The 24,382-nt window shown below is 44.8% G+C and overlaps 1 protein-coding gene across 7 annotated transcripts in view; it reads left to right on the forward strand.

Annotated features, from left to right (window-relative positions):
• Positions 1 to 24,382, forward strand: part of LOC124774959 (inward rectifier potassium channel 4-like) — a 675,359-nt gene that overhangs the window by 333,660 nt on the left and 317,317 nt on the right. For all 7 annotated transcript variants that reach the window (XM_047249682.1, XM_047249681.1, XM_047249679.1 and 4 more), the window contains exon 5: positions 12,315 to 12,533. In XM_047249682.1, coding sequence (XP_047105638.1) covers positions 12,315 to 12,533 — 219 coding nt within the window. The remainder of the gene's footprint in view (positions 1 to 12,314; positions 12,534 to 24,382) is intronic.

Genomic DNA, 24,382 nt, shown 5'->3' on the forward strand with positions numbered 1-24,382 from the left:
CTGCACTGTACTGTGCAAAACCAACGCCTCTCTCTCTCTCTCTCTCTCTCTCTCTCTCTCTCTCTCTCTCTCTCTCTTACACACACACACACACACACACACACACAATGTACAGGGCTATTACAAATGATTGAAGCGATTTCATAAATTCACTGTAGCTCCATTCATTGACATATGGTCACGACACACTACAGATACGCAGAAAAACTCATAAAGTTTTGATCGGCTGAAGCCGCACTTCAGGTTTCTGCCGCCAGAGCGCTCGAGAGCGCAGTGAGACAAAATGGCGACAGGAGCCGAGAAAGCGCATGTCGTACTTGAAATGCACTCACATCAGTCAGTCATAACAGTGCAACGACACTTCAGGACGAAGTTCAACAAAGATCCACCAACTGCTAACTCCATTCGGCGATGGTATGCGCAGTTTAAAGCTTCTGGATGCCTCTGTAAGGGGAAATCAACGGGTCGGCCTGAAGTGAGCGAAGAAACGGTTGAACGCGTGCGGGCAAGTTTCGCGCGTAGCCGCGGAAGTCGACGAATAAAGCAAGCAGGGAGCTAAACGTACCACAGCCGACGGTTTGGAAAATCTTACGGAAAAGGCTAAAGCAGAAGCCTTACCGTTTACAATTGCTACAAGCCCTGACACCCGATGACAAAGTCAAACGCTTTGAATTTTCGGCGCGGTTGCAACAGCTCGTGGAAGAGGATGCGTTCAGTGCGAAACTTGTTTTCAGTGATGAAGCAACATTTTTTTCTTAATGGTGAAGTGAACAGACACAATGTGAGAATCTGGGCGGTAGAGAATCCTCACGCATTCGTACAGCAAATTCGCAATTCACCAAAAGTTAACGTGTTTTGTGCAATCTCACGGTTTAAAGTTTACGGCCCCTTTTTCTTCTGCGAAAAAAACGTTACAGGACACGTGTATCTGGACATGCTGGAAAATTGGCTCATGCCACATCTGGAGACCGACAGCGCCGACATCATCTTTCAACAGGATGGTGCTCCACCGCACTTCCATCATGATGTTCGGCATTTCTTAAATAGGAGATTGGAAAACCGATGGATCGGTCGTGGTGGAGATCATGATCAGCAATTCGTGTCATGGCCTCCACGCTCTCCCGACTTAACCCCATGCGATTTCTTTCTGTGGGGTTATGTGAAATATTCAGTGTTTAAACCTCCTCTACCAAGAAACGTGCCAGAACTGCGAGCTCGCATCAACGATGCTTTCGAACTCATTGATGGGGACATGCTGCGCCGAGTGTGGGAGGAACTTGATTATCGGCTTGATGTCTGCCGAATCACTAAAGGGGCACATATCGAACATTTGTGAATGCCTAAAAAAACTTTTTGAGTTTTTGTATGTGTGTGCAAAGCATTGTGAAAATACCTCAAATAATAAAGTTATTGTAGAGCTGTGAAATCGCTTCAATCATTTGTAATAACCCTGTATTTATCTCTGTCTCTTTCTTTTAGTACAAAAGTAACGCTTCCAAGAACGGGTAGGTGACACAGCTAAATTCATAAAGCACTTGGAAAGTAAAATGATATTCCAATACAATCGCGGATAGAAGACGTGTCTCATTTCCAAACGGAAGATATATTTTTCCTTTCATTAATAGGAAACATTAAATAAGTGTTCTCCCTGTAATCTATAAGACAGCCATCTTCATAAAGAAGGCATACAAAGAACATTAAACATTTACAGACGTAACTTGTCTTACTTCTCACTTGTTTGCAACAGAAACAAAATTATAGTTATTGTTGATCAGCAGTAAATCACTAACGCGTTCCGGATTGAATTGGCTGCGGCGATTTGTTAGTAACATGCCGGCTTTACTAAAGCATCTTTCACTAGGTGCGCTTGTTGCTGGGATACATAAAATACTCGTACGTCTTCTAACTGCAGCCAGGCCTGGCAGATCTGTTTCCTGTCTGCTCCACCACTTTAAGATGTCGTCATCGTCTCCGGGGTGCATTAAAATGTAGAGATCTACTTCATCTGCTGCGGATGATCTGTTGTTCCTCCATTCCTTGAAACGATCTCTCTTTCTGGGTGGTGATGACACAGTACTTGATGGATCTATGATAATAAACAATAGGGACAGGTAATACAGAACTGATGTGGAAATCATCGAAACGTTCCCCTAAAAACGAGGTGTTTTACGTTAATGAAATATTATACGAATTATAATATTCCCGTTTCTCTATAATAAACTATCCACTAACTATGCAAAAACGATTATGTTAATGATTGCACGTTGTACCTGCGTAAGTGGTACACATTTGTCGCACATTGCTAAGAATTTCCTGCTTTTCATTTATTTCAAGCATATTAAGAGCCGCCGGCCGCGGTGGTCTAGCGGTTCTAGGCGCTCAGTCCGGAACCGCGCGACTGCTACGGTCGCAGGTTCGAATCCTGCCTCGGGCATGGATGTGTGTGATGTCTTTAGGTTAGTTAGGTTTAAGTAGTTCTAAGTTCTAGGGGACTGATGACCACAGATGTTAAGTCCCATAGTGCTCAGAGCCATTTGAACCATATTAAGATCACGGAAAGACGGCGAAACAAACGTAGCAATCTTATGGTTCAAATGGCTCTGAGCACTATGCGACTTAACTTCTGAGGTCATCAGTCGCCTAGAACTTAGAACTAATTACACCTAACTAATCTAAGGACATCACACACATCCATGCCCGAGGCAGGATTCGAACCTGCGACCGTACCGGTCGCTCGGTTCCAGACTGTAGCGCCAAGAAGCGCACGGCCATTCCGGCCGGCAGTAATTTTATGTCTGGAAGTGATTACAATCTTCTCACAAACAAAGTCAAGGCTCGATTTTTAATCCTTTGTACCTCCTGTTAGAAAATACATAACTGTTACTACACATCAAATACGCTAGTTAATTATAAATCTATCGCGTATGATAATGAAACAGTGCTTTTAGCTGCAGTAATTACTCACCTGACAGTCAGTGTCATTGACATTGTAAATTTTGTTCCGGTTTGTGAAACCAAAGAAGAACTAACTGGATTGTCGGTTCTTTTTCGCCTTCTAATTCATCTGTGGCCTCTTTAACTGGTCTCAGAAAATCCGCAATTTTTCCTGCAAGCTCATTATCATATCCTTGCAATATGTAAGCGGAGTCCTTTTCCGTCAGCAAAGCAGTAACTTCGTTATACTGAGTGTGTAAGGATTTCAGCATGGTGTACAAGCTGTTCCAGCGCGTGCAGACCTCTTGTTTCAACGATGATTTCAAAGACGAGCAGAGGCCACTTTTCTTAATGTACCTTACAATGCATTTTGCAGTCTTTATTGTTGATGTGATGTTCGGGGCATGATTTAACAAGAAGCTATCTTCATCGAAAGTATGGCTAAGTGCTGTGTATATACAATGAGCAGCACAAGGAATCCTTTCGTGATTTTCGAAAGCCTTTATTACATTGGCACCCTGGTCGGAGACAAAAACAAAACTGTGCAACATGTCCGACGGAATGTCCCAATCAGCCGTTATCTCTTCAATTTCCTTCATTATATTTACTCCCGTCTTCTTAACGTCCGGGAATTTTGTTGTAAATAAGTCATTGTTCACAAGAGACCAATCTGTGCTAATGTAATGTGTTGTAAGCGCCAAATAATGCACCTGATTATGCGAATCAGTCCACATATCAACTTGTGCAGCACATGTTTTATTAATAACTTCCGCAATAACGGAAGGCATTACGTTGTTTCGTATTGCATCAGCTTGTTCTCTGATATGTCTGCTTATAGTAGACGGATGTGGCATGACATCTGTCAAGTTAACTCCTCCATAATGCGCACCAAGATGTATTCATTCTTGGCCTAGTTCTCTGAAACCTTCACCGGAAACAGCACTAAAAGGTCTCATATCTTTAGCACACATTCCAACACACTTCGCTGTAACACTATTTTTTATTACCGCCGGTATCCCTGAAGGAGCTGTATCTTTCTGAGGTTTATTGCATCTGTGTTTCTTTAAATGAGTGGTTCCCGACTGGAAACACAGTAATTTGGAGCAATTTATGCGTGTACCCAGTACACGCACTGTTTTCGTCTACAACCAGCAGAAATGTACTCCATACTTTTTCAAAAAATGGTTCAAATGGCTCTGAGCACTATGGGACTCAACTGCTGACGTCATTAGTCCCCTAGAACGTAGAACTAGTTAAACCTAACTAACCTACGGACATCACAAACATCCATGCCCGAGGCAGGATTCGAACCTGCGACCTGCAGCGCCTTTAACCGCACGGCCACTTCGGCCGGCACTTGGCTTTTTAGACCTTCCCGTTTCTTCAGTGTGTAAACATTGGTTTCAATCTTACTTCTTACTGCACTGGCTTCCTCACACTGCATGATTACAGAGGGAGACACACCACAAATGAGAAGCCCGTACTGGCTGCAGTCTCACACGGATAATGACACGTGTAATGTGTTTGAAGTTACGTGCTACGTATTCGGCCACGGCTTCTATACTCGGTCACAAGAACTAGTGCGGGCAGCCTATCCAGTTAGGGTGTGCTCGCCCCATCCCGTACTTTGTGCTCGCTTACGCGGTCATGAAGCACCCTACTGGCTACGACCGCGAAGCCGAGGACGGCCACGGCACAGCACGTGCTCCTACCAGGAAAAACAAGCGAGCGCGATGTGACCTCTGCTCAAATGGTCGGCCGTGTTCATCGCTGTTTATGAAAGCAGACGCCCGCTAACAAGGAAAAGACTACTAGCTAAGGGAACTGAACTACAGATGTTGTGTGACACCGTCCGTCCTCAACTTGATTATGAATTACATTCAAATGACAAAAGTCACGAGACAGCGATATGCGCATATACAGTTGGCAGTAGTGTCGCCTACACAAGATATAAAACGGCGTTGCATTGACGGAGCTGTCATTTGCACTCAGGCGATTCATGCGAGAAGGTTTCCAACGTCATTACGACCTCAAGACGCGAGTTAACAGACTCTGAACGCTGATTGGTAATTGGAACTAGACACTTGGAACTTTCCATTTCGGAAATCCTTAGGTAATTCAATACAGGGTGATTCAAAAAGAATACCACAACTTTAAAAATGTGTATTTAATGAAAGAAACATAATATAACTTTCTGTTATACATCATTACAAAGAGTATTTAAAAAGGGTTTTTTTCACTCAAAAACAAGATCAGAGATGTTCAATATGGCCCCCTCCAGACACTCGAGCAATATCAACCCGATACTCCAACTCGTTCCACACTCTCTGTAGCATATCAGGCGTAACAGTTTGGATAGCTGCTGTTATTTCTCGTTTCAAATCATCAATGGTGGCTGGGAGAGGTGGCTGAAACACCATATCCTTAACATACCCCCATAAGAAAAAATCGCAGGGGGTAAGATCAGGGCTTCTTGGAGGCCAGTGATGAAGTGCTCTGTCACGGGCTGCCTGGCGGCCGATCCATCGCCTCGGGTAGTTGACGTTCAGGTAGTTACGGACAGAAAAGTGCCAATGTGGTAGCGCTCCATCCTGCTGAAATATGAATTGTTGTGCTTCTTGTTCGAGCTGAGGGAACATCCAACTCTCTAACATCTCCAGATACTGTAGTCCAGTTGCAGTAGCACCTTCGAAGAAAAAGGGACCAAAAACTTTATTGGCTGAAATGGCACAGAAAACGTTCACCTTAGGCGAGTCACATTCATACTGAGTTGTTTCCCGCGGATTCTCAGTGCCCCATATACAGACATTGTGACGGTTGACTTTCCCGTTAGTGTGGAAAGTTGCTTCATCACTAAACACAATCTTTGAAACGAAAGATTCATCTGTTTCCATTTGAGCAAGGATAAAATCATAGAAATCGATTCTTTTAATCTTATCAGCTGCAGACAGTGCTTGAACCAATTTCAGACGATAAGGTTTCATAACTAACCTTTTTCGTAGGACTCTCCATACAGTTGATTGTGCAATTTGCAGCTCTCTGCTAGCTCTGCGAGTCGATTTTCCTGGGCTGCGAACAAATGCTTGCTGGATGCGTGCTACATTTTCATCACGCGTTCTCGGCCTTCCAGAACTTTTCCCTTTGCACAAACACCCATTCTCTGTAAACTGTTTATACCAACGTTTAATACACCACCTATCAGGAGGTTTAACACCATACTTCGTTCGAAATGCACGCTGAACAACTGTCGTCGATTCACTTCTGCCGTACTCAATAACACAAAAAGCTTTCTGTTGAGCGGTCGCCATCTTAGCATCAACTGACGCTGACGCCTAGTCAACAGCGCCTCAAGCGAACAAATGTACAACTAAATGAAACTTTATAGCTCCCTTAATTCGCCGACAGATAGTGCTTAGCTCTGCCTTTTGTCGTTGCAGAGTTTTAAATTCCTAAAGTTGTGGTATTCTTTTTGAATCATCCTGTATTTCCAGATCCAAGGCGTCAAGAGTGTGCAGAGAATATCAGATTTCAAGCACTGCCTCTCACTACGGAAAAGACAGTGGCCGGCGGGCTTCACTGAACGACCGAGTGTAGCGGGGCTTGCGTACCGTTATGAGTAGAAACAGACAAGCAACACTCCGTGAAATAACGGAAGAAATTAATGTGGGACGTACGACGAACGAATCCGTTAGGACAGAGCGGCGAACTTAGAAGTTAATGAGCAGCAGCTGCAGACGACCGTCGAGATTCCCTTTGGTAACAGCACAACATCGCTTGCAGAGCCTCTCTTGGGCTCGTGACCATGTCGGTTGGACCCTAGAGGACTGGACAACAGTGGCCTGATCAGATTAGTCTCAGTTTCAACTGGCAATAGCTCATGGTACCTTTCCAGTGTGGTGCAGACCCCACGAAGCCACGCACCCAAGTTGCCAAGATGGCATTCTGCAAGCTATTGATGGCTCCATAATGGTGTGGGCTGTGTTCACATGGAATGGGCTGGGACCTCCGGTTCAACTGCACCGTTCATTGCCTGTAAATGAATGGTTATGTTCGGTTACATCGAGATGATCTGCAGCCATTCGTGAACTTCATGTTCCCAAACATTGATGGAATTTTTATGGGTGACATTGCGCCATGTCACCAGGCGACAATGATTCGCGACTGGCTTGAAGAAAGTTTTGGACAGTTCTAGGAAACTACCCCACCTAGATCGCCCAACATGAATCTCAGCTAACATTTATGGGGCAAAGTCGAGAAGACAGTTATTCCAGGAACCCCTCCCTGCACCGGCAACATATTCTCAATTATGGGCGGGTGTAGAGGCAGCATGGCTCAAAATTTCTGCAGGGGACCCGCAACGACTTGTTCAGTCCATGCCACGTCGAGATGCCGCACTAAGCCAGGCAAAAGGAGATCCGACACTGTAGTGGGAGGTATCCCATGACTTTTGCACCTCAGTGTATATACATGTTGGTAGATTTCAAAACCCCTTTGGTAATCCCCTTATAATCAAAATATCCTGCAGATCATTCTTCAGAAGTACGGAAAACTGACTACTCACTATAGCTGGTAGTCTCCTAGTCCCACACTTGCCGGATCCTCATCTCTGTTGGCTGCCATCACTATTGTCTTGGTCAAGTTAATTTGAAAACTGTATTTTTGGAACAGCGATTTCCTCACGTTGAGTCTGCCCTGATCAAGATATCATCAGCAAAGACAACTGCGTCAAGTTCATCAAAACCTTTGTTCATTTTCTTCATTATATCATCCATAAAGGTGTGGGACGGTAGTGGGGAAAATGCTGCGTCTTGCTGAACTCCACTCTTGGTCTGGAACCAAGAAGATCGTCCCTCTCCAACTTGTACGCAGCTAGTACAGTCCTTGTACAGTGTCTGGATGTTTCTTACCAGCCCTTCAGGTACATTCCTTCTCCTTAGGCACTCCCAGGTATTCTCTCTTGGAGCACTAGCAAATGCTTTGCAATTGTAAATAAATTATCCTCTGGCTGCAAGGATGGTTTCTAATTTCTTTAATGCATAACTGACTTCGGAAGTGCCAACTCTATCTTCAGATTCCCCTTTAATTATACATATAATCGATTTAGGTATTGTTTTTTCGGGATCACAGCTGCCCATGATAACCGGTCAGCACTTGCGACCACAACACCACCCAAGTGACGCCTTAGCGGTCGGCAGCAGACAGCGTATACATTTTGGCTATATTTCTGGATATACATATGAATGAAAGAACAGTTATTCCATTCGAACTGCGGTCTGCCGTTGGTGCAAATATTGTTACCTCCGACATGTGCGCTTCATGTAGCTGGTATGTATGTAATGGGACCAGCCACTTGTGTCCCAATCTTCATCACGAGAGGGACGGTTTGCTTTGGGGCTTGTGCATGTGTGGAGTGCACAAGAATAACCTGTGCATACTGGACCTCGAACCAATGTAGGACTGTTTCACTTGCAGACAACTTCCAGTTTTGTACGTCAAGTGGCAAGATAAGTAATCTGATTCGGCCAGCATGTGGAACCACGATAAACATGCATTTGGATGGCAGGACGGCGATTTGAACCCAAATCTTTCCACGTGTATATTCAATGTCCTACCACTGAGGCATCTCACTCGGTGATTTTTTTTAAGCAAGGACTGCCTTATTCTGACTGCATTTTGTTATGAACTATCTATGGCTTTCGTAGCTACTGTATAGTGAAGATTGCTAAATAGATAAGAATTCCTGCTTCAGTTTGGTAATAGAAACGTGTCAACAATTCTGCACTGTAGAATAGCAAAACAACTCCAAAAACAGGTACGATTTGAGATGTGGTAGTTTATGGTGGAATTCATTCCACGTCACGGTAAGTGGGACCGATTGCCGGGAAATGAGCTGACTGATCCAAAAATTTTGACCTTCAGGTAATATGAGTGGGCCTCGGTATGTGACGCTTCGCAGCAGCCTGGCGCAGCATGAGTGGGCGCATTGCGTTTCCTGTGATCAAACTACATCATTGCGCAGACGCATACTTCGCGACACGGCGCTTCTGAATCCGATCCCCCTCCCCGTCCTACTTGTGCAGGTGTCGCCGCTCTGAAAATATATATCAGTTCATGACATCCACTCTTATAAATTTCGATTTTCTGACGGATCGTCCGCTCTCAAAACTCTGCCATCTCTCTTCCCACATCCACCTCTATTGGCGGCTCACCTCCAACTACGCAACGATACGCGTTGTTCACATCCAACTGCCCAACACTACAATAGCAAATATTCCAACAATGCAATTCAGCCACAGACTGCACACAGCACAGCCAGTGATTTTCATACAGAGCGCTACGTGGCGTTACCAACAAAAAAACCTAAACAGCCTACTTACAATTTCAACCCTTCGAAACCTGCCGAAGTCGACTGTTTGTGATGTGACTGTGAACTGGAAACGCGAAGGAACAAACCACAATTAAACTAAGACTGGGCAGACCTCTGTGGAGGCTGGTTGTGCAAAATCGCATGAAATCAGCGGAAGTAATCACTCGTCAGTTCCAAAGTGCTACCTGCAGTCCAGCTAGGACAATACTGTACGTAGGGAGATCAAAAGAGTGGTGTACGATGATCGGGCAGCTCCTTATAAGCCGCCAGTTTCTCTAGTCAGTGGTCAGTGACGTTAGATGTAATGTATGATGTTGAGTGATGAATCACGGTATGCTCTAGCAATCCGATGAAATGGTTTGGTTTTGGCGAATGACTGGAGAACGTTAGTTGCCACCAGTCGTAGTGCCAATCGTGAAATACGGAGGACGTGGTGTTAAGGTATGGGGTTGTTTCTTGTGGTTATGGTGTGGTCCCCTTACTGTGCTCAAGAAAGCACCAGTTGCTGAAGTATGTAAACGATTTTCACAGTATTGTGTTCTGTTTACAGTAGACGAATGTTTCGAAGAGGATGATTGATTGTTTCATCATGACAATGGATCCAGTCTTAAGGCAGCATCTGTGAGGCAATGATTTGTGGACAACAACATTTCTGAAATGTACTCCCCTGCCCAGACTCCCAACTTGAACCCAGTGGAGCACCTTTCGGATGAGTTCGCTCCAGACGTCAACGTTCAACATCATTACCTTCTCTAGTTTCGGCTTTTGAGTAAGAATGGGCTCCTGTTCCTCCAGCCATTCAGACACGTCATTGGAAGTGTCCCCAGCAGAGTTCAAGCCATATAAAGGTGAAGGGTGGATACATCCCATAATGTGTCCATAAATAGGTGTCTGGATGCTTTTGATTGGATAGCCGCATAGTGTAGATCATTCTGGGGTACGACAAATGAAATGAGGACAGTAATGAAAATACGCGGTGGAGAGAAAGGACCTTATACAGCCACAGCGGGATAGGGAACATCGAATCAAGCAAAAGTTACAAATAATCATAGGTAGGAAATGTATCGTTGTGGATCTAGAGCAACAGTTTAATAGCCAATCGATGATGAGCGTGCAGAAGTTAGTCCGACAAGAGAAAGTGTTCGTGCGAGTCTATCAGCGCGGTTTTTTCTGTCAGAGTTGCTGCTTTTTTCTGCTGTGGTGGTTGCCCTTTTGTACTTCTGTTAGAATAAAAGTTGACTCATTCTGTAGCTTATGAAAAACTGAAACATGTGGCCTTCATATTTCATTATTGATAATATTAGACGTTATAGTAACACATACTGTGTTACTGCAGTGTTGTTTCTGGAGTGCAGTTTATTTTTTTAATAAATTGATGACGTTGCGGTAGCTCATTTAATATCGAGCTTTTACCCAGGAAACATCCGGGAAATTCGCGACCGACGTAAGCAACTAGGGACAGAAGTTTAAAGTTTGTCTAGTTTTGTTGGTTCAGCTGAAACCATTATCTTCAGCTAATGTAAATACTTCGGTAGCATATGTACCATTACCTCTTTTCTGCGTAATTGTTGTGGTGTTGAATTAATTTAATTATTGTGTATAAGTCAGTGCAGATTGCTACGTGTGGTTTGAAATACTCGCCCAGGCGTCGGTGGCAACCTACAGCAGTGATAATATAACGTAGCAGTTTAAACTCTAAATACTGTTTTTGGAACGCCGCGTATATTTTGAGCGCTTGTAAATGCGTCTTAAATATATGTGGCGTGACGAAATCTGAATACCCAGGCAAAAAGTTATTTATTATTTATGGAAATGTTATGCTCTCTTTCAACAAATGACAAAGTAACATAACCTAAAACTAACCCAGCGATAATATAGATCATGAAATGATTTCTTTTCCCAGAAAATTAATCTAATGTTACACAGAGAGAAAGCATGGTACAAACACCTGCGTATTATTGAAATAATTGCAAATGACTTCTTTAACGTTATCCCTTTAAGAATTGAATTAACTTTTAATCCTTTGAATTAACTGAAAATATTTCAAACCAGAGGTAAAGCCTCACCTAACCACTGCGGCGTTAAATCTCTGAATAAGTTTCGCAATCAAAAATATTAGCTAACTTTAATATTGAAAACGGACTGTAAAAATACATAAAAGTACTTAGGACTATTTTCCTTTGCGAGTGAAGCTCGAAAACGCTGAAATATTCTATAGCACACGCAATGGCGGACTCAGTGCCACCGAAACAGTCGAAACCAGATGGGCAATCGATCTTTAAGTAAATTTGACATCGAGGGAGACGTATATTTGAAAGGAAACATGAGATACTTTCAAATTAACAATATATTGTAATTTTCAAGCTCAAACAATTGTACACACAGCGAATTATACATACACCGACTCACAGGCAGAAAGAATAAACAGGCGAAAAACAGAGAACAAACCGGGGCGAGCAGCATGGCTCTTGTGTATATATATTACACCTGAAGGTCCATGCTTTCATCGAACGTATTGAAATATCGTATTCTTTGTCTCTGAGATTAATGGAAAATATTTACAATATTTATCACGAAATATTATCAGACTCGACAAAATGACTCATAATATTACAGGGATTATTTTCTCGGTTTACATTACAGTCATATCAGTTGAATAAATCGCATCATACATTAGACAGGCTTCCAGGTGACGCCACTCGTAACAGATACTAACTGATGCAAGATAGTTCCTCGCTCGTTGCTGATTGGCTGGCATTCTATCGTCGTACTTCCAGTCCGGTAAAGTTCCCTCCTCTGCTTATCGCAAAAATTTTGATCAATTCCGCGTCCTCTATCCTACCCTGAAGTTGTTATCGAGTTCTTTTCCACCGCCCTGTATAGACAACTGCTTCGTCTTACGTTCCGTCTTTAGAAGCAATGGCAGGTTGACTAGTTGTATGGTGGTAGTATACCTACCTGTTCTACGGGAGGAGCACAGTTTGGTGACGTTTGTGGTGGCTGTGTGGTGCAGGCGTGATCGAGTCGACGGGGATGACGACGCAGGCGCGGTCGTCGTACCTGCCCAGCGAGATCCTGTGGGGCCACCGCTTCGAGCCGCTGGTGACCTTCAAGAAGGAGACGGGCGAGTACGAGGTGGACTACAGCCTGTTCAACAACACGTACGAGGTGGACACGCCGCTGTGCAGCGCCAAGGCGCTCGACGAGCTGCGGCAGGCGCACGGCAAGACAGGTGGGTCCCCACTCACAGCCTAGCTGATGCAAAAACGCGCAGGCGCACGGCAAGACAGGTGGGTCCCCACTCACAGCCTAGCTGGTGTAAAAACGCGCAGGCGAACGGCAAGACAGGTGGGTCCCCACTCACAGTCTAGCTGATGGAAAAACGCGCAGGTGCACGGCAGGACAGGTGGGTCCCCACTCACAGCCTAGCTGATGGAAAAACGCGCAGGTGCACGGCAAGACAGGTGGGTCCCCACTCACAGCCTAGCTGATGGAAAAACGCGCAGGTGCACGGCAAGACAGGTGGGTCCCCACTCACAGCCTAGCTGATGTAAAAACGCGCAGGCACACGGCAAGACAGGTGGGTCCCCACTCACAGCCTAGCTGATGGAAAAACGCGCAGGCACACGGCAAGACAGGTGGGTCCCCACTCACAGCCCAGCTGATGGAAAAATGCGCAGGCGCACAGCAAGACAGGTGGGTCCCCACTCACAGCCCAGCTGATGGAAAAACGCGCAGGTGCACGGCAAGACAGGTGGGTCCCCACTCACAGCCTAGCTGATGCAAAAACGCGCAGGCGCACGGCAAGACAGGTGGGTCCCCACTCACAGCCTAGCTGATGGAAAAACGCGCAGGTGCACGGCAAGACAGGTGGGTCCCCACTCACAGTCTAGCTGATGGAAAAACGCGCAGGTGCACGGCAGGACAGGTGGGTCCCCACTCACAGCCTAGCTGATGGAAAAACGCGCAGGTGCACGGCAAGACAGGTGGGTCCCCACTCACAGCCTAGCTGATGTAAAAACGCGCAGGCACACGGCAAGACAGGTGGGTCCCCACTCACAGCCTAGCTGATGGAAAAACGCGCAGGCACACGGCAAGACAGGTGGGTCCCCACTCACAGCCCAGCTGATGGAAAAATGCGCAGGCGCACAGCAAGACAGGTGGGTCCCCACTCACAGCCCAGCTGATGGAAAAATGCACAGGCGCACGGCAGGACAGGTGGGTCCCCACTCACAGTCTAGCTGATGGAAAAACGCGCAGGCGCACGGCAAGACAGGTGGGTCCCCACTCACAGCCTAGCTGATGTAAAAACGCGCAGGCGCACAGCAAGACAGGTGGGTCCCCACTCACAGCCCAGCTGATGGAAAAATGCACAGGCGCACGGCAAGGCAGGTGGGTCCCCACTCACAGCCTAGCTGATGGAAAAACACGCAGGCACACGGCAAGACAGGTGGGTCCCCACTCACAGCCCAGCTGATGGAAAAATGCGCAGGCGCACAGCAAGACAGGTGGGTCCCCACTCATAGCCCAGCTGATGGAAAAATGCACAGGCGCACGGCAGGACAGGTGGGTCCCCACTCACAGTCTAGCTGATGGAAAAACGCGCAGGCGCACGGCAAGACAGGTGGGTCCCCACTCACAGCCTAGCTGATGGAAAAACGCGCAGGCACACGGCAAGACAGGTGGGTCCCCACTCACAGCCCAGCTGATGGAAAAATGCGCAGGCGCACAGCAAGACAGGTGGGTCCCCACTCACAGCCCAGCTGATGGAAAAATGCGCAGGCGCACAGCAAGACAGGTGGGTCCCCACTCACAGCCCAGCTGATGGAAAAATGCACAGGCGCACGGCAAGGCAGGTGGGTCCCCACTCACAGCCTAGCTGATGGAAAAACGCCCAGGCGCACGGCAGGACAGGTGGGTCCCCACTCACAGCCTAGCTGATGGAAAAACGCGCAGGCGCACGGCAAGACAGGTGGGTCCCCACTCACAGCATAGCTGATGTAAAAACGCCTCATCACCGTCTCACAGACGGCTCTGGACCTGGTTTCTAGTGACAGCTGTGACGCGAGGTCTTAGTTACTGCAGTTCGCTAAGAAATAAAACTCCGCTTCTCAGAGATCTCCTCTTGGAGCACTGTAGGGTGGTGTGGTCCGTGATCCATTCTGCTGTTAAGGTTAAGGTTAATCTACTGTCACCCATGTGCGTCAGGTAACCTTAGCTGGTGTGGAGTGTTCGTACTCTGCTTACAAGGGAACCTCCCCATCGCACCCCCCTCAGATTTAGTTATAAGTTGGCACAGTGGATAGGCCTTGATAAACTGAACACAGATCAATTGAGAAAACAGCAAGAAGTTGTGTGGAACTGTGAAAAAATAAGCAAAATATACAAACTGAGTAACCCATGGGCGACATAGGCAATATCATGGAGGCAGTTAACTCACGAGCGCCGTGGTCTCGTGGTAGCGTGAGCAGCTGCAGAAGGACAGGTCCTTGGTTCAAGTCTTCCCATCGAGTGAAAATTTTACTTTCTTTATTTTTGCGTAGTTATTATCTGTCCGTTCGTTCATTGACGTCTCTGTTCACTGTAATAAGTTAAGTGTCTGTGTTTTGCGACGCATCGCAAAACCGTGCGATTAGTAGACGAAAGGACGTGCCTCTCCAATGGGAACCGAAAACATTCGATCGCAAGGTCATAGGTCAACCGATTCCTCCACAGGAAAACTCATCTGATATATTGTATACGACATCGGTGACGGCATGTGCGTCACATGACAGGAATATGTTGTCGACCCACCTAACTTGTACACTTGGCGAATGGGTAAAAAGATTCTTCTACCTTGCCCGATTTAGGTTTTCTTGTGAATGTGATAATCACTCCCAAAAAAGTGATGAAAACATAAGAGTTTGTCACATAAACTGAAAATAAAAAATTAAACTTTTCACTCGATGGAAGATTTGAACCAAGGACTTTTCGTTCCGCAGCTGCTCACGTTACCACGAGACCACGGCCCTCCTGCGTTTCCGATATCCTTGACGTTGCATATCTTCCCATATCTTTTTGGTTATTTTTTCACAGTTCCACGCAACTTCTTCCTGTTTTCTCAATTGATCTGTGTTCAGTTTTTCAAGGCCTATCCACTGTGCCAACATAACTAAATCTGAGGGGGGTGCGATGGGGAGGTTCCCTTGTTAGGTGGCACCAAATCTCCGTTTGCAGAAATGACCCTGGAGCTGATATAGTACACTACTGGCCATTAAAATTGCTACACCAAGAAGAAATGCAGATGATAAACGGGTATTCATTGGACAAATATATTATACTAAAACTGACATGTGATTACATTTTCACGCAATTTGGGTGCATAGAGCCTGAGAAATCAGTACCGACAACAACCACCCTTGGCCGTAATAACGGCCTTGATACGCCTGGGCATTGAGTCAAACAGAGCTTGGATCGCGTCTACCGATACAGCTGCCCATGCACCTTCAACACGATACCACATTTCATCAAGAGTAGTGACTGGCGTATTGTGACGAGTCAGTTGCTCGGCCACCATTGACCAGACGTTGTCAGTTGGTGACAGATCTGAAGAATGTGCTGGCCAGGGCAGCAATCGAACATTTTTTGTATCCAGAAAGGCCCGTACCGGACCTGCAACTTGCGGTCGTGCATTATCCTGCTGAAATGTAGGGTTTCGCAGGGATCGAATGAAGGGTAGAGCCACGGGTCGTAGCACATCCGAAATGTAACATCCACCGTTCAAAGTGCCGTCAATGTGAACAAGAGGTCACAGAGACGTGTGACCAATGGCACCCCATACCATCACGCCGGGTGGTACGCCAGTATGGCGATGACGAATACGCACTTCCAATGTGCGTTCACCGCGATATCGCCAAACTCGGATGCGACCGTCATGATGCTGTAAACAGAATCTGGATTCATCCGAAAAAATGACGTTTTGCCATTCGTGCATCCAGGTTCGTCGTTGAGTACACCATCGCAGGCGCTCCTGTCTGTGATGCAGCGTCAAGGGTAACCGCAGACATGGTGTCCGAGCTGATAGTTCATGCTGCTGCAAACGTCGTCGAACTGTCCGTACAGATGGTTGTTGTCTTCTAAACGTCCCCATCTTTTGACTCAGGGATCGAGACGTGGCTGCACGATCCGTTACCGCCATGCGGATAAGATGCCTGTCATCTCGACTGCTAGTGATCCGAGGCCGTTGGGATGCAGCACGGCGTTCCGTATTACCCTCCTGAACCCACCGATTCCATATTCTCCTGACAGTCATTGTATCTCGACCAACGCGAGCAGCAATGTCGCGATACGATAAACCGCAATCGCGATAGGCTACAATCCGACGTTTATCAAAGTCCGAAACGTGATGGTACGCATTTCTCCTCCTTACACGAGGCATCACAACAACGTTTCACGAGGCAACACCGGTCAACTGCTGTTTGTGTATGAGAAATCGGTTGGAAACTTTCCGCACGTCAGCACGTTGTAGGTGTCGCCACCGGCGCCAACCTTGTGTGAATGCTCTGAAAAGCTAATCATCTGCATATCACAGCATCTTCTTCCTGTCGGTTAAATTTCGCGTCTGTAGCACGTCATCTTCGTGGTGTAGCAATTTTAATGGCCAGTAGTGTAAAATATTTGTATCCTCGAAGATACTTTTTCTTTAGTCATCGGTCTCGTGACTGGCTTGATGTGGCCGGCCACGGAATCCTCTCCACTGTCGACCTTTTCAACTCAGAGTAGCAATTGCAACCTACGTCCTCAGTTATTTGTTGGAGGTATTCCAACCTATGTCTTACCCTCCACAGCCCCCTCTAGTAACGCATGTCCTATCATCCTGTCCCTTCATCTTGTCTGTACTTTCCACACATTTCTGTCCTCGTCGATTCTGCGGAGAGCCTCCTCATTCCTTATCTTATCAGTCTGTCTGATCTTCAACATTCGTCTGTAATACCAGATCTCAAATGCTTCGATTTTCTTCTGTTCCGGTTTTCCCACGGTCCATGTTTCACTATCATACAACGCTGTGCTCGAAATGTACGTTCTTAGAGATTTCTTCCTCGGATTCAGGCCTACGTTTGATACTAGTAGATTGTTCTTGGCCAGCAATGCATTTTCTGCCAGTGCTAGTCCGCTTTTTATGTCCTCCTTGCTCCGTCCCTATTGGGTTATTTCGCTGTCTAGACAGCAGAATTACCTACTTGCAATTAGTTCTTGATCACCAATTCTGATGATAACTTTCTCACTGTTCCTTTTTCTGCCGCTTCTGATTACTTTCATCTTTTTTCGATTTATCTCAGTCCATATTCCGTATTCATTAGACTGTTCATTCCATTCAACAGATCCTATAATTCTTCTTCACTCTCACCGAGAATAGCGATGTTGTCAGTGAACCTTATTATTGATATCCTTTCGCTTGAATTTTAATTCCCTTCTTGAAACTATTTTTCATTCCCATTATTGCTTCGTCGATGAATAGACTCAACATTAAGGGGCGAAAGCCTACATCCCTGTCTTACATCCTTTTTAATCCGAGCACTTCGTTCTTGGTCTTTCAGTCTTATTTTTCCCTCTTGGTTATTGAACATACTGTATATTATACGTCTTTCCCTATAGCTCACCCTATTTCTCAGAATTTCAAACATCTTGCACCATTTCCCACTATCGAACACTTTTCCCAGGTCGACAAATCCTATGAACGTGTCTTAATTTTGCTTCCGTTATCAAATGTAACGACAGAATTGCTTCTCTGCGCCTTTACCTTTCCTAAAGCCAAACTGATCGTCATCTAACACATCTTCAATTTTCTTTTCCATTCTTCTGTATATTATTCTTGTCAGCAACTTGGATGCATGAGCTGTTAAGCTGACTGTGCGATAATTCTCACACTTGTCTGTTTTTGCTTTCTTTTGAATAGTGTGGATGATGTTTTTCAGAAATTATGGTGGTAAATTCCCAGTTCCATAAATTCCACACACCACTTTGAGTAGTCGTTTTGTTACCACTACCCACAACTTTATAAATTCCGATGAAATGTTATCCGTCCCATTTACCTTATTTGTCTTCCAAAGATCTCTTAAATTTTGATTATAATACTGGAACCCCGCTCTCTTCGCTGTCGACTCCTCTTCAGGATTCGAACCTGCGACCGTAGCAGTCGCGCGGTTCTGGACTGAAGCGCCTAGAACCGCTCGGCCACATGGTCCTGCTGTTGCTTTCAGGGATTGCATTTTTTAAGTATGCATCACCACTACTATTACTGTTTTGTTTGAAATTTTTGAGAACATTTCTCATGGAGAACAGCGGTCTGGCAAAAAGCACTTAAATATGAGCGCAAACAGTCTCTATTTGGTGCTAACCGGTTTTGGGCAGTTTTTTACCGTCTTCAGAACTCATTCCATGATGGTAATGAGGTCTGAAGATGGTCAAAAACTGACTGAAACCCTACTTTAGTCTGTTTATCGAAAATCTTTTGCCCTGTCTCACTTTCACAAGTTAGTGTAGGGTTGCCATCCGTCAAGTTTTCGTCGGGATTTTCCTGGAATTTAAAGTACCGTCAGGAGTAAAGGGCTCGGGACATACTTTTATACCACCTGTTGCCGAATTTGCAAATCATGCAAACCAATGCGAAGAATGATACGTGCGCTCTCACCCCCCCTCCCCCAAATCACAACACATGATTCAAAATATATATTTTCGTCTTAAATTAGTGATTACTGGGTAAATGAGTTAGCAGCGCATTACACGTGTAGTTTGAGCATTTTAGAATTATAAAGGATTGGCGTTCGGAAAAGATGTTTCGTCCTTTCTCTGATGATGAAGACACGTCGTCAATGAGGGAGGTAATGACAGTGGCACGTAAAGTGCCCTCCGCCACACACCGTTGGGTGGCTTGCGGAGTATCAATGTAGATGTAGATGTAGAATTCCGATTGCACTCTTGATGTTAGCAACCTTTCTTTTAATTTCACCAACGGTTATTTTGACTTTCCTGTATGCTCAGTCAGTCCTTCCGACGGAGATTTTGTTTTTGGATTTCTTCAGATTTACTGGCAGGCGCGGGGTAGCCGCGCGTTCTGAGGTGCCTTGTCACGGCCCGAGCGGCTTCACCCTGTCGGAGGTTCGAGTCCTCCCTCGGGGATGGGTGTGTGTCCTCCTTAGCGTAAGTTAGTTTAGGTTAGTAGTGCGTAAGCTTAGGGACCGATGACATCAGCAGTTGCATCCCATAAGACCTTACCGCAAATTTTTTCACATTTACCATGCAGCCGTTTGACATTAGCTTCCCTGCGCTTCTTGCTTATTTCATTCCTAAGTGAATTGTATCTCCGTAATTATGAATTTCCCTGAACATTTTCAGTCTTCCTTCTTTCGTCGATCAACTGAAGTATTTCTTCTGTTACCCGTGGTTTCCTCACAGTTACTTTCCGTACGCCTATAATTTTCTTTCAAACTTCAGTTATTGACCTTTTTAGAGATGTCCATTTCTCTTCACCGAACTGCCTACTTAGCTATTCAGTATCGCAGGGTCTATAGCCCCAGCGAACTTCAAACCGAACGAGGTGGCGCATCGGTTAGTACACTGGACTCCCATTTAAATGGCAGTGCAGTCACACTGCGTTCGACTTGGCTTTATATTTCACATTTCTCAACAGCACAGATCACAAACAAACAAGTTCTCAGTATTATTTAATTATTTTTTGGTGTGCTAATGACATAATCTTTATCTGCTACAAACTGTCGGTATACGGATAGCTGCGAACAAGTTCACAGATTTTCACATTCAGGTGATTTTTTTAGTCTCATAATCGAAGAAAGGTCTTTCACACAAATATGTCAATCGAAATATTGTAGCACTTTTGCAACCTCACTATGGAGACGTGTAAACCCTTCCTGAGGAAAGCAATGCAGGCGGCGTGGGCAATTCTAAAGTAAAAAGATTTATCATTAAAACTGGAATTACCTTGGACGTGAATCAGTTAGGTCTGCACATGCACAGTGGTGCCTTCAACTGAAGCGGCAAGCGGTATCGAAAACAACGATACCGAAAACAGCTCGAAAAAAGATGTAAGATTGACAGTGTCCTCAAAAGCTTTAGGAAAGTATCCATGTAATTATTGCATAGCCACAATGAATTCTTCAGACACTGCGTTTTCTTCAACGGCAGTGAGCTTAGAGAATCGGACTGCGTTTATCAGAATGTGCCCCTTTTATAAAGCTATCTTCTTTTTAAATGTATCCCCATCAAACTAGAAAGCAATAGTTTCTCGTCTTGCACTGTGCTATTGTGGACAGTATGCAGCCAAGTCCACTCAAAATGTGTGGTCTGCAATCAATTCCGAATGTTCTAATTTTCGTTCCTGCACCCCCTTTACCTTGATAAATTCAACAATACCGACTTTTAAATCGAGAAATCGTTCCAGGTATGCACCTTGACATAGCCAAAGTAATTTGCAGTAATATATAAAGAGTCCATACTCTTCGTTCAGTTCCATTGAAAACTGTCGCAAATGACAGTAGAATAATTCATGCGATTTCATAAATTCTACTATTCATACCACCAATTTCTTCACGTGCTGCACACCTACAGAGTTAGCACAAAGTGCTTCTGGATGTACAGAACAATGAATCTCGTCTGTCGACCGTTCTAATTTTTTGATTTTTCATTGTAAACTAAATCTTTAAATTCTTGCTGCATGGTATTGCACTATTGTTTCATAGGAAATTTGCAGTAGCTGTTGCTTATGCGACTGCGTGATAGATACTGAGAATTCTCATCCCTCTCTTCTGTCATTCCCATTCATTTTTAAAGACTTATGACGATAGATCGTTAGACTGCCTCTTTTTGTGTAAACATCCACTGGACCTGTGAACGACTTTCACAACACAAACAATTCGCGATGGGTAGACAGCGCTGACACCGCGATTCTGTCGTACAGAAGAGAGCTGTGTCGATCGAAAAATGCCTCACCGTAATACTGAATGAAATTTCGCGCTGTACCGTGTACTTCCGAGAAGGAACCATCAAAGCCGTCATTGATCGAGCCGCGGTACAGACCCATCTCGCACAGCCTGCCCGCGAGAAGTTTGGCAAGATGTGTCCGACTCTGTTTTGATGATACCATCATGTCTCAGCAGGTGCCCGACCCATCTGTCTGCTCTCTTTCTCCACTGTGTGGAGCACCTCTTCGTTTGATACCTTGTCTACCCAGGAAATCTTGAGCATTCTGCGGAAGCACCGCGTCTCAAAGGCTGTTATTTTACGTTTTTCTGTTTCTCCGAGTGTCCATGTTTCACTGCCGCAAAGCTGCACACTCTAAATACACGTCTTTATGAGGGTTTCCCTGACATATTTGTCTATGCTGTCGTATGTGAAAAGGTTTCGTTTCTTTTTAAAAGCTACTTTTGCCAGCTGTATTCAGCTTGCAATTTTCCCCCTTGAACTTTCGTCTGACGTAATTTTACTCCTGAGGTAGGTAAATGATTCGACGCCCAGCAGTTGCTCATTGTTAAGTGAGCATTGGGCAATGGTGTTTGGTCTGCTCATCAGTAAGATGAGCAGATCTTTGTTAATATTCGTACTATAGGAAGAGCCAACAGTGGTTTCCATATGAGCCAGCGTCGCATCTAAGTGTTCTACATCTTCACTTAACACTGAAATATCATCAGCAAATCTCAGCACGTCTATTTTCTTACCATGAATTTTAATTCCTCGTGTAGTTCCTAGTTTCATGTATTGCCCTCTGAATGTGTCCATTGAACAAGACAGGAGAGAGTGAGCAGCCCTGTCGTACGCCCTGCTTAACAGTAATTTCTCCTTGATATCCTCTAAACCTTATCACAGCCCCCTCCTCTCTATACAGTTCTTCATTACTCTGCTGTCCTTACACTTTATGCCAATCTCTCTCAGCATCTTAAAAATCTGTCGGTAATCCACCCCATCAAATACTTTTTCTAAGTTATTAAGGCAGTAGCCGCGCGGGGTTGCCGCGCGGTTAGAGGCGCCATGTCACGGATTGCGAGGCCCCTCCCACCGGAGGTTCGAGTCCTCCCTCGGCCATGGGTGTGTGTGTTGTTCTTAGCATAAGTTACTTTAAGTAGTGTGTAAGTCTAGGAAACAATGACCTAAGTAGTTTGGTCCCTTAGAAATTCACACACATATAAACGCAGTATATGTATCTTGACACTTCTTTAGTATTTTCTTAAGAAGTAATCGTAAGCCGAGTATTCCTTCTCGAGTGCCTACACATCCCCTAAGGCCAAACTGGTCGTCCATGATCATTGCGTCTATCCCACCATCTATTCGCCTTAGAATGATAGATGTTAAGATGTTCGAGGCGTATGTTAACAAACTGGGGGTCCTGTTGTTGTTCGCATCTCCCTCTTCCGATGCTTTCATTGGAACTGGCAGTGAGATACGTTTTTAAACAGTTTGTTGGAAGCTCCCTGGTATCGTATATAACTTTTATGAGATGGAACAGTTCTTCATGTAGCTGTTCTCTAGTAACCTTGATGGGTTCTGCTGGTATTTCATCAATTCCAGTGGCATTCCCAGGTTATTAACGTTTTTTAATATTATACATTACTCGTGCAATAACAGGATGTTTCGCTTTTACGTTTCATGGAGTGCATGAGATTGCGTTTGTGAATATTAGAAGCAAGTTGCATGACTTTATACTAGACTGATAAGAATAACTGGGTAATACCGTACGTTTTATCTGATAGAATCTTGTCTTGGGTAATTGCATAATCTGCAAAAAGCCAGAATTCCCAATTAATACTATCTGCTAAGTAGTTAATGTACAACATCAACAGAAACGGCACATTTAGGCCCAATTAACGCTGAAGTGGTGTCGTGCTGACGTCCGATGGGAATGAGGAGCTGTGTCAGGCCACCTGTATATTAACAAATGAGACAATGCGCAGTGAGGTAGTGCCGTGGTGGTGGAGAAACGTCGCTCCGCGGTCCTCGCCGCGGTCTTTTGTCGGCACGAGAGGCGCATCGAAGCGACGCGTGGGCGAAGCTGTTAAAGTTGCGCGCTGGTGATTTCATTAATTTGAAGTATCAAAATGCGAATAGATAAAGAGTTTAACGTAAAGTTTTGTGGAATAATAGAAAATGGTCCTCAGTTATACGACCATAATCGTGCTGACTATTGCAATCGCAGTGTGCAAGGCATAGCACGGCAGAACGTCGCTGGAGAACTAAACGAAACAGGCCATCCAGTCAATGGCATTACTAATAGTGTTGTGCATGATGCTGCATAACTGAATTATTCACACGAGCAACGTTATCACTAACAGAAAGCAAATCCTTAGAGATCAAAAAAATTGTGTTATGTCCACCTATTTATGATTTCATGTTGCAGGCAGTGTATATGAAGTAAACCGCTGTTCTGCGTAATTTTGGAACAGAAATTACACAATTTCTTCTATTATCTCTGAAGAAATAATATCATTTCAGTTGCTTATGTTATCACTGGAAAAAATAAAATCATTTCTTTTAATACTCCTGGATGAGCAACATTGTATCTGGCCAGTTACTACGTTGTGCTGCTGTGTGCTGTGTTAGTTGGTGTAAAAGTAGAAAGGTTATTCTGAGAAAGTGGAACAACACAGACCAAAACACATAATGTGTATTACAATACAAATCTTCAGCAGCAGCACCAGAAGATACGGAAAAATTTAACACTATTCGTGTGGCAACTGTACTAGAGACATATGGTCAGAATTCCATTTTCTGTCTTCACTCAATGGGTTTTGCCAGACACACGTACAAATCCACTATTCACTTAGTAGTTGCTCTTAGCAATTCCGTTTCACAGCTTGGACATATTGCAACATTCCAAGTAAGACTTTCTTCTCGGCATTTTTAATTCGCAGAAGTTTATCAAACAAGATATGTAAAATTGAAATGTTATCTGGTGATACATTTCATTTCGCAGTACCTTTTGACTTCTGTGCAGTATTTCGACAAACCCACGGCGCGGCATGTTATCTGCAGGATGTTATGACTTTTTCTTCCCCTTAGTTGTAGCGGAGTACTCAGATGAAATCTGTAGCCAGA

This window comes from Schistocerca piceifrons, chromosome 2, assembly GCF_021461385.2.
Source record: "Schistocerca piceifrons isolate TAMUIC-IGC-003096 chromosome 2, iqSchPice1.1, whole genome shotgun sequence".
Classification (NCBI taxonomy): domain Eukaryota; kingdom Metazoa; phylum Arthropoda; class Insecta; order Orthoptera; family Acrididae; genus Schistocerca; species Schistocerca piceifrons.